Source organism: Schistocerca nitens, chromosome 9 (genome assembly GCF_023898315.1).
Source record: "Schistocerca nitens isolate TAMUIC-IGC-003100 chromosome 9, iqSchNite1.1, whole genome shotgun sequence".
Lineage (NCBI taxonomy): Eukaryota > Metazoa > Arthropoda > Insecta > Orthoptera > Acrididae > Schistocerca > Schistocerca nitens.
In genome coordinates, this window is record NC_064622.1 from 270,331,117 (window position 1) to 270,348,576 (window position 17,460).

Here is a 17,460-nt window from a genome sequence, read left to right on the forward strand (position 1 = left end):
AATTCTGGAACAGAGTGGTTTTGGGAGTTGTAGTCTGGCAGTTACACTCTGAGCCACACCATACAATCATTGTAAATTAAAATACACCAAAACTAACAAAATTATGGAAAATGCTAATGGGAGAAGTGCACAAAACAATGTAGTCTAAGGAGCTGTAATATAAAATAGGCTGCATGGTAAGAAACATTTTTATGACTAAGCGAAGTGTTCTTCCACAGTACAATGTACAAAAGGTGAGAAATGAACAGAAGATTGCCAGGTTACAAATATCGGGATCCAAATTATGGTTCTCCAAGTCCAGTGCACGATAGAGGTGAACAAATACAAGTAGTGAAGAATACGATACAACCCGTCAGCTTTGCCTAATTAAGCTACAACCGTCAGCTTTATCTAGTTACGCTATCAATAAATCAACTACCCGTCAACACTATGAGGACTACGTCATACACTCAAGCGTATTTTTAAGTGACGAAGTATGGAGATCCCAACAGATACTATAGGAGTTGGGCGGGGACTGTGACAATGTCGTCAAACATCTTGGAAGTATCGGACAATAGTGTTACATAGAGCTTTTCCTAGTGGTGGAAAGGCGACGACGAAGTAAACATAACAACTAATATTACATACTGAATTTAAAAAGTTGTGATACATTTGCTGGCTTTGCCAACTCACAACCAAACTATGTATGATCTTCCAACCTAATGTTACAAATCAGTCCATCTTACAACTTCCATTTAAAAAACAAACATATAAAAAGTGCCGACAATGACGCCCCTAATCAAAGCAGAACGGCAATATAGTGAATTTCACTATATCACACTAAACAATTGGGTTGATACTTACGTTCCGTACAGACCAACACTTAGATGGTTAGTAACAATCCAAACATCACAAACATGAGAAGAAAACAAAAACGAAACTGAAGAATGGATTTCCGCCAGGCCACTTCTATTGCGGTAACCTGGAGACCCTCGATCGGTCGGTCGTTAATGAACACACACACGCTGTACCACCAATGCCAACACTTTACGCTGAGTGTACTGCATTCCAAGTTAGCAACATCTCACAGTCGCGCCAGCATCTCATCTACAATGAAAACATAACACCTCACTACACCGCCGCCTGCTCTGGGGCAGATCGCATCCTCACCATCAGATCCATTCCGAAAGCACTGCTCGCAAATGGCGGGACAATCGGTTGTTCGTTCACTCCACTGAAGGGAGAGAAGACTGCCCGTGGCGGAGGTACACTGATCACGGACGCTCAGCGGGGCTGCGACAGTGTGGGATTACCTGGAAGATGCTACTCAGGTAATACATTCTTGCACTCGCTTGCGCGGCCGGGCGAACACTGAAGGTGCGTAGCCGCTGCCGCGGCGGCGTCCTCCAGTAGACTTGGTCAAGGTGGCCACGTGACTCACGTTGACATCAGCGCGTTATTTTACTGGCTGAAGTCAAGGCGCGCCGCCAGGGGCGCACAGCTGCGCTGCACCCACGCCGAGCCAAAGCAACGGCCCCTGCAGCGCCTGGCTTCGGCCTCAAGCGTTCGTTACTGGAGTTGGCGCGCACTACTACTGTTGTCCGGACTGCAACACAGTCTCAGTGCCGGCTATCACCGATGACTCGGGACTACAGTTTACCCTTCTTCTACCTACACTTGCATATATGTTACCCTAGTTTGTCCACGAAGCTGCCGCACTCGTTAAGTCAATAGACTATGGTCAGGAGGCATTTCAAATCACCGTCCTACTACATTCACTCTCCGTCGGTAGACAGATCGCATACTGATAGCAGCCACATCACGCCCCATCGCCTTGTTCATCTTCTACCGATGACTGCAATGCTTATGCGAATTCAAATTTCCTTCCCCCGCCCCCTCCGTCACTCCACGCCCCGCGCCAGAATGATTCCGTAATAGAGCGGGCAACGGACTAACGCCGATTCAATGGGCTTGGGGTGAGGGATTATGCAAGTAATATAAAAATACCAAATAACAGAAATGTCCAATCGTCAATTATCAAATGAACTGAAAGCTTCTGACCTAGCTTAGTCGGTACGAGCACTGCCAACTTTAGGAAAGGTTCCAGGTTCTAGTCCCGGTGTCCCGGTCCACACGAAGTTTTAACCCACCAAGAAGTTTGAAAACAGCGTGCACTCTACATCAGATTGAAAGATGCAGTCTAGAATCACATAAATTGCTTGTTTTCAAAATTGAATTATAATGCTCCGAAAACGGTATACAAAATAAACATTTTTTTATCTTATACAATGAATATGTGTGTGTGGGGGGGGGGCTTCTTGGTGACTCAATGGGGTTATATCCCCAGTCAAAACTTTGATTTTTATCTGTCGTTTCCTTCAATACCGACGATGTTTGTTGATGTGATCCGGCCGGAGTGGCCGAGCGGTTCTAGGCGCTACAGTCTGGAACCGCGCGACCGCTACGGTCGCAGGTTCGAATCCTCCCTCGGGCATGGATGTGTGTGATGTCATTGGGTTAGTTAGGTTTAAGTAGTTCTCAGTTCTAGGGGACTGATGACCTCAGAAGTTAAGTCCCATAGTGCTCAGAACGATTTTTTGTTGACGTGAAAAATGCCGAGTTGCATCAAGGTTTGGAATAAGACAGGTCACCTATAACTGGCTGCGTAAATCAGTTCAAACATCGCAGAAGGTTACGGTATACCCCCGACAACAGGACAATGCGATGTTCAAAACAAGCTTCGGACTGCTTTACTAACTTAACAATGAAAATAGCAGCTGCGAGCTCACCGCATTCTTTTCAAAATGCATCAAAGCGTTACCGTTCCACAGTGTGCTTTAAATGGCGGTGTTTCACACAAACGAAACGACAGGTACCGCCAACATCAAGAATTCTCTGGAAGAAAGTTCCGAAGTAAACACGCCGGCGTCCTCTGCTGACACCTGAAGTTAAAACTACTCTCGCTGCGCACACTCATGTTACAGTAGATTTTGTGCTTTTGAAACTTCTTAATTGTATTGTCTGTTTTGGTTCCGTTCCATGTATACCAACGGCAACTGACTGGTAGTATACCTTACACAAGTAGCATGCTGTGGCTGCTTTTATTAGTTAACGTATAATTATACTCTTTTCATGTCACTGACGGTTCTCCTTTATGATAAGATTTATAGAAGATGATAAACGAATGAATTGATAATATAGCATCAAAAACTTTTATGTTTCATGTAAGTGTACTCCCCGTAACAGTCCCAATTATTTAGGGTCACAGCATATGTACAAAAAAGCGTGAACTGCGCAAGCATAAGAATGTAACTAAAAGACCTTATAATTGTTTCAGTCACAAATTGTTCCACTAGTAAAACAGTTTTACTGAGGTAGAAAAATACAGAGGGCTAGGGGGTCAACATGACAGAAAGCAAGATGCGAATGATATAGGATGCATAGTGCTTTATATATATACGCGAACAGAACAACAGTATTTTGAAAGCACTATGCATCCTATATAATACGCATCTTACTTTCTGTCATGTTGACCCCCTCCCCCTCTGTGTATATATATAACATTTTCTCGAGGCAATAAACGTTTGTCTTAAAGTGTTTATACGACACTTTTCCCATTATTTCAGTTCGCAGCACAATGTAAAAATTATCATGCCATCCTTGTTAAGGATAGCCTTCATTAGCTTTGCTTTGCCCATTAATTAATTCTGGCACTAGAAGTGATATTTTTATAAATGCTGACACTATGTTCCAAACTTTTTGTAAGACAAACAGGCAGTTATAAAATTGTCACTGTTCGGTACTGGACAGTCCGATGTGACTGTCGTTGAAATTCCGTTGAAGTACAACGTGAATAGGTATTAATAATTCTTGAAGTGGGAAGAGAGGGGGGGAGGGAGAGAGAGAGAGAGAGAGAGAGAGAGAGAGAGAGAGAGAGAGAGAGAGAGAGAGAGAGAGAGAGAGAGAGAGAGGGGGGGGGGGGGAGGGGGGAGGGGGGGAGGGAGAGGGAAAGGGAGAGAGAGGGGGGAGGGGGGGGAGAGGGAAAGGGAGAGAGAGGGGGGGAGGGGGGGAGGGAGGGAGAGAGAGAGAGAGAGAGAGATATGGAGGGGGATTAAGAGAGGAGAGGACGAAGAGGATGGAGTATTGTAACGAGAGATGTGCAATTTATTAAGAGTTTACAAAAAAATGTTCAACAAACTCCAGTAGGAGATGCTAGCGAACATACGTTGTACATCGCTTATAGGCATGCTGTCAAAATACCGAAATCGTGAACCCGAGACCTACACAAGTGGTGCAATTAGAGGAACCTGGACTTATACGGAAGCCTATCGACACTCGTTTCTTTCAAGTATAATCTGCAAATAGTAAAGACAGACCTGTATAGGAGATATCTACGTGTGATTCAGTACAATTTCCCGAAGAAAGGGATCCTACAGAGCACACATCGGATGCTGCACATCAACTTCCCGACAACGTTGTTCACCCCTCGTAAGTACTGCAGTAGCAATGAAATGATACAGGAAAACAATATTCAAAATTATCAGTCAAGCTTGCTCAGACCCCTCTAGCAATCAGTGTCGCTATTAAACCATACTGCCGAACCGGTCTACTTCTCATTACAGATTCATTACCCTTCGTTTCAGTTTTGTACAGACCATTTCGGTGACTGCTGACAAATGTTATACGATTACCTCCTTTTAATCAATACTTTGTGCATGCGTAACATTATTCACGTAAAGGTAAACTCCATAAACTAGTTTTTTTTATATTCTTATTCGAATTTGTGCCTCACTTTGGAGCAGACAGTTCACTGCAAAGACAGGGACTCTGTGCGGTTCCGAAACAGCGGACTGGCTGCAGTGTAGTCGTGAATCTTCTCCATTGTATCCTGCGGTCAACCACATCCGTCGCGCGGTCGAGCGAGGCTGTTCCGCGTCTGCACTTGTTTTTCGTTCGTGTTGAGGGCAACCCAGAGTAAATAAGTCTCTGCTCAGACAGTCCCGTTCGCAGAATCATCCGGCGTGCACTCGTCAACATCCTCACAGTTTTAAGCTGACGTACGGAAATTTGGCACAGGGTAAAAGAATTAATTCCAGCAACATTCCTCAAGCTGCGTGTAAGCCACACTCCCCGCTCCATTCTTTCTCTCGGAGTTACCTCGGAGTTTTGAAACGCGGAACCTTGTAGAGTTTAGAAGAAAGGAAAAGGGGTGGGTTGGGGGAAGAGGGTGGGAGGACTGTGACAAGTTAAAAGTTCTGCGGCATGGCGTAATTGCTAGCACATTGCTCGCGAAAGGCAGAGATCCGCGTCCGCACCACGGTCTGGTACGCAGTTTTAACTTAACTAATGTGACCAACACTGTATACACGCGGCAGATAGTAAAGCAACTAAATCTCTTCAATAAACATGTGATAGCACTGTATCGTCGCTTTCCCTAATTATAAGACTCACTGTTCACAAATGGAAGGGGCACGAGTAGAAAATAACCGGAAGTATTCTCCGCCAAACATCCTACGATGTCTCGTGGAGGATAGATGCAGATGAAGACTGAACACAGACAAAAGAGACAAAAATAATAGCTTAAAGTAATGCAATAAAGCCGAATACTCAATAGCACGCGAATAATTTAGGCATATTTTGCACCGAAAAGTATATCTCGTCATATCGACACAAAGACAATAACGCTACGTCCTTCTGAATACTTCGATTCCCTATTGTTTTGTGGAATTGGCTTCCAGTGCACTGTTATAAATAAATAAAAACGAGTAATAAAAATATTAAGAAAATTAGATAACTGTTCACATCGCAGAGACCTCTCCTAGAAACTTGGAATTCTTTAATTCTTACACTCACTCATCAGCACATTTACCCCTTGATGCTAGCTGTAGCTAATAATTTATATTAGTCTCAGAAAAACTTTTATTTACAGGACCACAGTGCAAGATATTAAACGATTTCCACATGGACTTTCAATTTTTGACAAGAATTTAGTAGCGAATTCAATATCTGAAAACTCCTGTTAATAGTAAAACAAATTATAAAGTAATCTGACATAAATCAGGAAGGAGGGTCCATTTTTTTTATCTTGAAAACAGTAGCTTTTCTGCTAATTTTACTGTGTCCATTTTATTCCGTGCAATCACAAAGGCATGTAACATCTTAGCGATAGTTTATTGTTAATGCTATACAAAGAATTATTTCATAATAGCAAATTCTCTTTGTTAATGTATATCCTTACTGCTTCTAGACCCTAGTGTGGTTGGCTCCGCTGCGTGCTTGGAAAATATAGTGAGAGAGAGAGAGAGAGAGAGTGTTTGTTTTTTTTACAAGTTATGAAAAGAATGAATGGGAAAGGGTGAAATCCAATGCGGGCACATAGCCTGCTTCTCCTCAACAGCACGAACAAGGTTATCTATTTTAACGTCCTACCTACAAACTGACATCCATCGACAGTAGTTCGAACTATCATCCTAAAAGACACTGCAGAAAGGTTTATTTTTAATAAAGTAATGATAATCAGAAACTATAAGTAATCATGTTCCTCCTTTTAAATGCCAAATTTCCGCCGCCACCATTCAGACTGACAACATCCGTGTCATGCCGCAACATGCTGTAGACTGTGATGGCGTCCTGTGAAGAGGGTAAAAATACCCGACTTTCAATATAATGAAGACACCCACGGCTAAACGCGCTAATGCACAGAATAATGTTGTACATTATGAATTCTAGCTCTACTGGGCGAGGTGGCGCCGACCTTGTGCGCATTGCAGGATGGTTCATTTCAATAGAAGACGCTCAATTTCCTTCCACGCCCTTGTCCATATGAACTAGCTCAATGAATTAAACAATGAATTAACTCCTCCACCAATCGTTATAGTATAAGAGCGGCTTTCAAGACATGTGGCATTTTCTCCCTACGCTTACAGACACCATCATTAACCACATTTCATGTGCTGATGTATTGTACTATTGCTCTGGATGACAACACTGCAAATACGTTACTTCTCTACAACGAAATGGCGAGACTGCTTTGTTCAGGCTTTAGTTTTGAATAGATTCCAGTGTTTTGAGGTTGCTCATTGTCATCGTCAATAATTAATTTGTATACTGCACACGATGTGAAGAGGCGTTGTTTGTCATGGACGGCAACTCAGCATAATATAAATGATTGACGACATAAGACTGGTGCCGAAAGTTGTTCACTTTCTGTGCTGAATCGGGCGCTTAATTAAATGGAACGTATGCTAACTAATGACGACAATATTCACATAAACAAAAATAAAACCATGGTAATGGGGTGGTTAGCAGGTGGACATGCTGGGTGGCCTAAACTCCAACAAGAGACGACTGGAGGAGGGAGATGAATTTTGCTATCCCACAAGTAGAATCAAATAAAGAAGATGAAAGAGAGACACAATAGTAAGCATTTCACACGGTAAAAAGACACGCTATCAATATAAACAGCTGCTGGACTACAAAAATATAAACGCCGAGACAAGAAAGATATTAATGACAAGCTATGTTCGAAGCACAGCCCAGTATGCGTGTAAAATGTTGTTAATAGAGATTACACAAATGAAACGATTAGAAGCCTTCGAAACGTGTTGTTGCAGAAAGTGTGGAAGATCGTATGGAGTGATCAAGTAGAAAAATGAAGACGTTCTGTAACGAATGAACGCGGAAACAATTCTTTCAGATGGCTCTGAGCACTATGGGACTTAACATCTGAGGTCATCAGTCCCCTAGAACTTAGAACTACTTAAACCTAACTAACCTAAGGACACCACACACATCCATGCCCGAGGCAGGATTCGAACCTGCGACCGTAGCGGTCGCGCGGTTCCAGACTAAAGCGTCTACAACCGCTCGGCCACACCGGCCGGCACACAATTCTTTCAAAGAATATAATGGATCAAAGGGTCAGAATTGATGGACACAAATCAAGGTACGAGTCGCTGCTGAAGGGGTGATGCAAGGAAACAATCACTTGGGAAGGCTTGGATACAATTACATAAGGCAGTAACTGATGGAAAGAAAGAATTATGCGGGAATAACGAAGATGCAGGAAGGTAAAAATCATTCGGCTAGTCTTAGATATGATTATATAAGGCAGACAGTCGATGGTGAGGCATGTAACAGTTACGCGGGAATGACGAGGATAGCTGGCGAGCGAAACGAATGGAGGGCCCCATCAAATCATCCTTAAGAGTTAATTATGGAAACAACAATAACTGGTTTCCAAAATAAACTCATCCACCAGAAATGTATTTCCACGTTTGATTCGCGCTATGGCAAGTATTTTAAAGGTCGGCCACATTTCATCACATTGAAATTACTGTCGACTCTCGATAATTCGAAGTTCTATGGACCTCAGGAATAGTTTGAATAACCGAGACTTCGATTTAACATAAGCGTCACTGATCACGGAGGAATCAAGAAAAATTCGAAGTAAATAATGTTAAAAAATACTATTGCAACTTCACTTATATTCGCATGTCTTTACAAACAAACAACTTAGATCAAAAGAAAGTTCATTTTTTACTTTTCATTAATTTTTTTATGTTTAAAACGAAGAAGTACATACAATTTTACGAAAATCTATAACAAAATTTAAATTTTTTTACGAAGAAATTAGTGAACTTTTTCTGCTTCACTAAAGCGAAGCGTTCTTTGTCTACCTCATTTTCTATTGTGACTAATGCCGAAAATACACTACCAGGCAAAAGAAGCGTCTAGAAGGAAGGAGGGGGGGGGGGGGGGGCAGGAAACGAAATTTTGTGGGTTGAGAGGGTATGTGACGTTATTTCAGTTCTCACAAAATAGACTCAAATTTACACAGATCCTGGCAGTACGAGCCCACTCATCAGTACTAAGCTAAACCCATTCTGGCCTGGATGTATGAATTGATTCGGCTCTGAAGTGCGTCATCAAGCCGTTGTATCCTCCTCTGAGGAAAGCTGTCTCCCAACTGCTGTAAATGATCGTTGACAACCTGGATACTGGCGTTGGTACAGACTTGACGTCCAAGCTAGTCTCACGCACGTTCTATGAGAGCACCACGATACTGTCGCATGAGACGTAACCCACGAGGACGCAGGATGTCCGCGATGTACCGTTGTGCTGTCTGAGTTCCCTCAGCCACTATCAGCCTTGATGTCAAGTCATATCCGATGGCTCTGCGCCCCATGTCGCCAGGAGTAACACCGCTGTGCCTCTCCAAAACACTGGAAGGCTCTTCCCAAGCTCGCCGCCATACTGGTCGACGATGGTCATCCGGGGTAGGGCAGAAACGCAGTTCACCGCTGAAAACAATGATCCCTGTTCGCGGCACCACTACAAACACAGTCGTTTGTGTTGTGTTACATACAGCACCTGCATGAGACTGCAATTCCCTAGTCCGGCTGCTACTAGTCTCCGGCCAATGGTGCGGTATATCACTCAATGTTGCAGGGTGTTTGTTACTTGTCCCCCGATGGCAGGCGCTGATGTGAAGGGGTTAGTCAGACGTGGTCGACAGGAACCTTGACAACGAGTATGCCTGGACAGGCATACTCATTTCCGTGCAGTCCAACATTGGGCTACTTTCACATCTGAATGCCCCACAAATCTACATATTTAACGGTTCGACTAGTCGGCCAAATGGGCACCTAGACTGAGGCCCATTTCAAACTGTCAGGTACTGACAAGGCTGTCTTATACGAGTAAGCAGTATCTGTGTGTCCTTCAATGTGATCACTCAACATCTGAGGCTGTTCAGGCCCCTTACATGCAGCACCAGGCCTGACAACAGTAAATACGAACAACACTAATTCACTCTGTTAGTCGTCCTACTTGTCACTCTGATCAACAACATACCCGCCCATGGTGTGTACATGTATACAATTACATTGCCATCCCACCATGTGTACTACTTGCTTCACGTTTTTTGCTGGCAGTGTACATCATCGTCTCGTTACGTTCTAAGGGTGTACAAGGGCAACGTTTCCAATGACGATTATGCCTCTTTTCAGATGGAATCGATCCTCCTCCTCCTTTTTCTTCTTCTCCTTCAAAACTTTGTTGACAGCGTGGATGGCGGAATCCCAGTAGTTTTGCTACAACCTTGCTTTTCACTCCAGATTCCATGGCCGCAATATCCTGTGTCTTTTTTTGCGAGACTGAAACACTAGGACTTCTTTAAGATCATTTTTACAACTGATTCACGAACTGCAGTAGGTTATGCACTGCTCAATAAAAAATGGAGTGTCGTGAAGAGCTGAGTGACGAAAGAAATAAACAGTTGACTAAACAGTTCCAATTACTGCCTGTTAGACAGCCAGCGACTTCGGATTTTAAGCTACGTCTGTAATGACTATCGCTTCAATTTATCGAGTGTACCAAAACACACAATCTCTTCGAATTATTGATTTATTTATCATTATTTCTCCCCCGGGATATCAGGCAACTATACTGCTGGCCATTAAAATTGCTACACCACGAAGATGACGTACTACAGACGCGAAATTTAACCGACAGGAAGAACATGCTGTGATATGCAAACGATTAGCTTTTCAGAGCATTCACACAAGGTTGGCGGCGGTGGCGACACCTACAACGTGCTGACATGAGGAAAGTTTCCAACCGATTTCTCATACACAAACAGCAGTTGACCGGCATTGCCTGGTGAAACGTCGTTGTGATGCCTCGTGTAAGGAGGAGAAATGCGTACCATCACGTTTCCGACTTTGATAAAGGTCGGATTGTAGCCTACCGCGATTGCGGTTCATCGTATCGCGACATTGCTGCTCGCGTTGGTCGAGATCCAATGACTGTTAGCAGAATATGGAATCAGTGGGTTCAGGAGGGTAATAGGGAACGCCGTGGTGGATCCCAACGGCCTCGTATCACTAGCAGTTGAGATGACAGGCATCTTATCCGCATGGCTGTAACGGATCGTGCAGCCACGTCTCGATCCCTGAGTCAGCAGATGGGGACTTTTGCAAGACAACAACCATCTGCACGAACAGTTCGACGACGTTTGCAGCAGGATGATCAGCTCGGAGACCATGGCTGCGGTTACCCTTGATGCTGCATCACAGACAGGAGCATCTGCGATGGTGTACTCAACGACGAACTTGGGTGCACGAATGGCAAAACGTCATTTTTTCGGATGAGTCCACGCTCTGTTTACAGCATCATGATGGTCGCATCCGTGTTCGGCGACATCGCGGTGAACACACACTGGAAGCGTGTCATCGCCATACTGCCGTATCACCCGGCGTGATGGTATGGGGTGCCATTGGTTACACGTCTCGGTCACCTCTTGTTCGCATTGACGGCACTTTGAACATTGGACGTTACATTTCAGATGTGTTACGACCCGTGGCTCTACCCTTCATTCGATCCCTGCGAAACCCTACATTTCAGCAGGATAATGCACGACCGCATGCTGCAGGTCCTGTACGGGCCTTTCTGGATACAGAAAATGTTCGACTGCTGCCCTGGCCAGAGCATTCTCCAGATCTCTCACCAATTGAAAACGCCTAGTCAATGGTGGCCGAGCAACTGGCTCGTCACAATACGCCAATCACTACTCTTGATGAACTGTGGTATCGTGTTGAAGCTGCATGGGCGGCTGTACCTGTACACGCCATCCAAGCTCTGTCTGACTCAATGCCCAGGCGTATCAAGGCCGCTATTACGGCCAGACGGGGTTGTTCTGGGTACTGATTTCTCAGGATCTATGCACCCAAATTGCGTGAAAATGTAATCACATGTCAGTTCTAGTATAATGTATTTGTCCAATGAATACCCGTTTAACATCTGCATTTCTTCTTGGTGTAGCAATTTTAATGGCCAGTAGTGTACTTGGATTTATTGAGGAATTCGATTTATCGAGGTTCCAATCAGCAAGAGTCGACTGTACTTACAGTTCTAGTTTTCTGTTATTTTTCATTAATGGGAGCACGTGTAGTGTGTCTCGGAATCACGCAGATCGTTCTCTGTAGCATTGCTACAGTGAATAATAAAGAATGCGCCAATTTTCCGGTACCAGCTGATACGTTCGGCCTGTCCCGACAGTTGCCAGAAAGTCACTGCGACTGCAGACGTGAGCATTACATGCACAGCACACGCTACGACTCGTCTGTCTGGTTTTCCCAGGCCTAGCGGCGGCGGCAGCAGATGCTGGGATGCCCATGTACGGAATAGCTTTCACTATCGGCCGAGGCCTGCAAGACCCAGTAAGGCAGCTGCGGCACATCCCGCGGTAGAAACTGAGACACTGGCACATTCACTCACTATGCGCATTCCTCCTCCTTCGCCCTACGTAACGTCTTCAGTTAACACATAATTAAGCCACTAGGCTTTTAAGATGCACGCCGTCATTCATACCACATAACAAAACACTCTGCCCTGGAGAGAACGTCATGATTTATCGTCAAGAGCTGCCGATAAAATTTCTCTGTTGAACAACCAATCCCACATCAACGCATCATCATCAGGTTCTAGAAGATTTACCATACTAGGGGATATACGAGGAGCGTTCGGAAATTATTTAAAATAGTAGTGTGTGTACCTCATTTATTAATGAACATGAATCAATGTACATGCGATGTGAATCAATGTACATGGAATCTATGGTCTCCACGTTAATACACCGGTCCACCTTCCTGGCCACTTCATTAATGCGCCACGGAACCACTGTTTGGAGGTACTACGCACCCACTCGTGGACAGCTGCCTGCAATTATTCGTTGTAGACAAACGTCTTACCTCGTAGCGTGTCCTTGATGTTATCGAATAAGGCAGAATAAGATGGAGCGAAATCCGGTGAATATGGATGGTGTGGCACAACGACGTCAACTTCGCACTCTAGCTGTCATTGCTGATGTGCGGCCGTGCATTATCGAGCAGAAGGAATGCCCCCTTATGTTATGTTATATTAACCGGGGACCTAGCAATGACGGAGAGGCTCCGTCCCCGTCGCAGCCACAGTGGTCAGCAACCCCACGACGACTACCGCAGTCCACTTCACCCCTCCGCCGCCCCCCACCGAACCCAGGGTTATTGTGCGGTTTGGCCCCCGTGGACCCCCAGGGAACGTCTCGCACCAGACGAGTGTAAGGCCTATGTTTGCGAGGTTGAGTAATGGTGGTGTACGCGTACGTGGAGAACTTGTTTGCGCAGCAATCTCAGACATGGTGTAGTTGAGGCGGAATAAGGGGACCAGCCCGCATTTGCCGAGGCAGATGGAAAACCGCCTAAAAACCATCCACAGACTGTCCGGCTCACCGGGCCTAGACACAAATCCGCCGGGCGGATTCGTGCCGGGGACCGACGCTCCTTCCCACCCGGAAAGCCGTGCGTTAGACCGCACGTCCAACCGGGCGGGCTAATATCCCCTTTCGACCATTTTCCCTGCCGCCTTTGATGAATGCTGCGTTAAGTCGTACACTATGTGGTCAAAACTATCCGGACATCCCCAAAATCATACGTTTTTCATAATTGGTGAATTGTACTGCAACCAACTGTCACGAACTCCATACCAGCGACCTCAGTATTCATTAGACATCGTGAGAGAGCAGAATGGGGCGCTCCGCGGAACTCACGGACTTCGAAAGTGGTCAGGTGATTGGGTGTCACTTGTGTAGGTCCACTGCTTCCGGTGTGATAGTGAAGTGGAAATGTGAAGGAACACGTACAGCCGGCCGGAGTGGCCGAGCGGTTCTAGGCGCAACAGTCTGGAACCGCGCGACCGATACGGTCGCAGGTTCGAATCTTGCCTCGGGCATGGATGTGTGTGATGTCCTTAGGTTAGTTAGGTTTAAGTAGGTCTAAGTTCTAGGGGACTGATGACCTCAGAAGTTAAGTCCCATAGTTCTCAGAGCCATTTGAACCATTTTTGACACGTACAGCACAAAAGCGTACAGGCCGACCTCGTCTGTTGACTGACAGAGACCGCCAACTGTTGAAGAGGGTCGTAATGTGTAATAGGCAGCCATCTATCACACAGGAATTACAAACTGCAAGTACTATGACAGTTAGGCGGTAGGTGAGAAAACTTGTATTTCATGGTCAAGAGGCTGCTCATTAAACCACACATCATGCCGGCGTAAGGAGCGTAAACATTGGACGATTTAACAGTGGAAAAACGTTGTATGGAGTGACGAATCACGGCACACTATGTGGCGATCCGATGGCAGGGTGTGGGTATGGAGAATGCCCGGTGAACGTTATCTGCCAGCGTGTGTAGTGCCAACAGTAAAATTCGGAGGGTTGGGTTAGGTTATTTGGGGGAAGAGACCAAACTGCGAGGTCATCGGCCTCATCGGACTAGGGAAGGACGGGGATGGAAGTCGGCAGTGACCTTGCAAAGGAACCGTCCCGGCATTTGCCTGGAGCGATTTAAGGAAATAACGGAAAACCTAAATCAGGATGGCTGGACGCGGAAGTGAACCGTCGTCCTCGCCACCTCGCTCGGTAAAATCGGAGGCGGTGATGATGTGGTGTGGTCGTGTTTTTCATAGAGGGGGCTTGCAAATCCCTTGTTGTTTTTCGTGGCACTATCACAGCAAAGGCCTACATTGATGTTTTAAGCACCTTCTTGCTTCCCACTGTTGAAGAGCAATTCCATGATGGCGATTGAATCTTTCAACACGATAGAGCACCTTTTCATAATGCACGGCCTGTTGCGGAGTGGTTACACGACAATAACATCTCTGTAATGGACTGGCCTGCACAGAGTCCTGACTTGAATCCTATAGAACACCTTTGGGATGTTGTGGAACGCCGACTTCGTGCCAGGCCTCACCGACCGACATCGATACCTGTCCTCAGTGCAGCACTCCGTGAAGAATGGACTGCCATTGCCCAAGAAACCTTCCAACAGTTGATTGAACGTATGCCTGCGAGAGTGGAAGCTGTCATCACGGCTAAGGGTGCGCCAACACCATATTAAATTCCAGCAATACCGACGGAGGGCGCCACGAACTTGGAAGTCTTTTCAGTCAGGTGTCCGGATACTTTGATTACATAGGGTATAAGGGTGTGACAGTACACCCCTTGTGGACACAACCTCAATTTTCCCCGGAGACCGTAATGTTGACGGACGACCAGTACTCTCATCCTTGCGTGGAGACTCCCTTCCACTAGCAAACCCAACGATCCAGTTGTATGCAGTGTTTTGTGCAGGAGGTTCTTGACCTCAGCACTGCAGTTCAACGGTTATGAATATCTGTTGTTTTGACTCATTCCTTCCACAAAAACAATGCGGTCTGTATTTGCTCATAGTAGTCGCCTTTAATCTTGTCCATAACTTTCTCTCTACTTAACAGCATACAAGCGATGTTCTTTCACTATACGAGTACACAATGTTCGCAACTGCCATCTAGCGTATGTGTGGTGTACTAGAACCAGTTCATCGTCCTACGAAAGGACGTGCCCTTAGTTTGAGCGGTATTTCTAAAGCAATGCAATTGTAAATCATTTCCGTTAGCCCTTCACTATTCTCAAACTGTTATATAAATTGCCAAACTGTCCGCATTTTACGACTTAAGAGCGACGTATTCCTCAATTTTACTATTTTACGTCAATGATTTTATATCACCTAGTGTGATGATTATGTTTTATGAACTTGATGATAGTCTGTGGACCGAAACCGGTTATCGCTATAAAAAGAAATTTATCTCCAGCTCTTGGCGGTAAATCATGACGTTATTCAAATATTTACCAGTTGTGGGACACCACCTTATTCAAATATATTGTTCAGGAGCGATCTAAAATAGGGACCTTTTCCATTCCTGTTTTTTTTTTTAATCCGCCAACAGTATTCTCTCCAGCTGCTATAATTTCAGGTGAAAAATAACATTTGTGGGTATCTGGAAAAATCGGCGGCAAATGTAAACACCATTGGAGAATGGGGGTTCGGTCTAGGCTTTCTGTAGTAAACTAGTCACCTTACTCTGCCTTTTAATTCAGAGCCATGACCAGTGTTACTCCAAGAAAGCCCTTCAATAATTCTGATGGAACTTCTTCCATGAGTGTTCTGTACTTTCCCTATTGTGATCACAGTTTTGCGAATAAGGCTGTCCGTAAAAAAAGAGCTGGAAATATTACTTGCTGAACTTTTTGACGAAGTGTGAATTCCTGTTGCCAAATAGAGTACGTGAAACTGCTGTATGTAAATGGAAGGTTTATCGTGGTGGTTATCGTATCAGATTCCACATTATCGCCACTTTCTCTTTCTTGGCTGATTTCAGATTTACTGTGATTTAATACCACTTCGCAGATGAAGATATTCTTCTTGTTCGCTCCCATGAAGAAACTCTCATTCATTCTCAGTATCTTGCAATGGCCACTTGGCAATATCGTCACTTCATGCTGCTTCTCCCTCCCACCTTCAAACAAGCATCAGCGTCAATATAACACTATCGCTTGCAAACCCGCTCCGTAGTTGGACTGTGCGTGAAACCCATGTGAGCACTGCAGGCTCAGCTAATTGAGTCCCCGGTATTCTGTCTGCGTTGGAAGGTTCTGAAATGACTGATTAAGTTGGTTGTGAGGTGCTTGATTTTGTAGGTCACTTTTTTTGAGTTATTGTGTAAGAAGTGTGTGTTGTGAGGCTGTGATCTGTTTCCCCTATGGTGGAGACGATAGCAAAAGGGGTTGACTGGTTTTTTGCCACGGAATTTGGTAGCCCTATTCTTAATGATTGGTGTAAATTTCTGCATGTTAAGGTCGCGGTGTATTTGGCACGTGCCGAGGCTCGTTCATTATTATGAGGAAAATGTGGCACTGAAGTCCTTGGACGTTTTTCAGATGCGTGTCCGAGGCCACACTTCAAACTTCCGATCCACAGATCTTACAGAGTCATCATTCGACATTGGCCGTACACCACGACCCTTGTGCTCCATTATCGCTGTACTTTATTCGAAGTTAATCCTCTACCAATTTCGAAGCCACAACATTATACCGTGCTCTTGCCATCTTGGGTTATTTGGCGCTTTAGTGTTTGCACACGTCTAAGCACGTACTGTTTGTTATATACTGAGGCGACAAACTGTTATACACTGAGACGACAAAAGTCTTGGGAACTTCTTAACATCGTGTCGGGCCTCCCTTTTGCCCGGAGTATTGTTGCTGCAGGATTATGTGCACTTGCTGACCTCTCGATTAAGTCCCATAAATGTACGATAGGATTCATGTCGGGCGATCTGGGTGGCCAAATCATTCGCTGGAATTGCCCAATAGCCATTTCCAGTCAATGATCGGTTCAGCTGGACCAGAGAACCCAGTCCATTCCATGTAAACACAGCCCACACTGTTATGGAACAATGACCAGCTTGCACAGTGCCTTGTTGACAAACTGGACCCATGGCTTCGTGGGATCTGCGCCACATTAGAACCCTACAATCAGCTCTTACCAAATGAAATCAGGACTTATCTGATCAGGCCACGATTTCTACTACTCCCGTCGGTCGACTGCTGCCGTAGCCCCTTAGCG

At 45.1% G+C, this 17,460-nt stretch overlaps 1 protein-coding gene across 5 annotated transcripts in view; it reads right to left on the bottom strand.

Moving 5' to 3' along the window:
* The window catches only part of LOC126202891 (protein diaphanous), a 372,908-nt gene that overhangs the window by 94,075 nt on the left and 261,373 nt on the right, over window positions 1–17,460 (bottom strand). Inside the window, exon 1 of one of the 5 annotated variants that reach the window (XM_049936959.1) lies at window positions 1,293–1,375. The exons of 3 other annotated variants lie outside the window; for them this stretch is intronic. In XM_049936959.1, coding sequence (XP_049792916.1) covers window positions 1,293–1,319 — 27 coding nt within the window. In that variant the 5' untranslated portion in view covers window positions 1,320–1,375. One more of the 5 variants, XM_049936960.1, reaches the window with a different exon arrangement.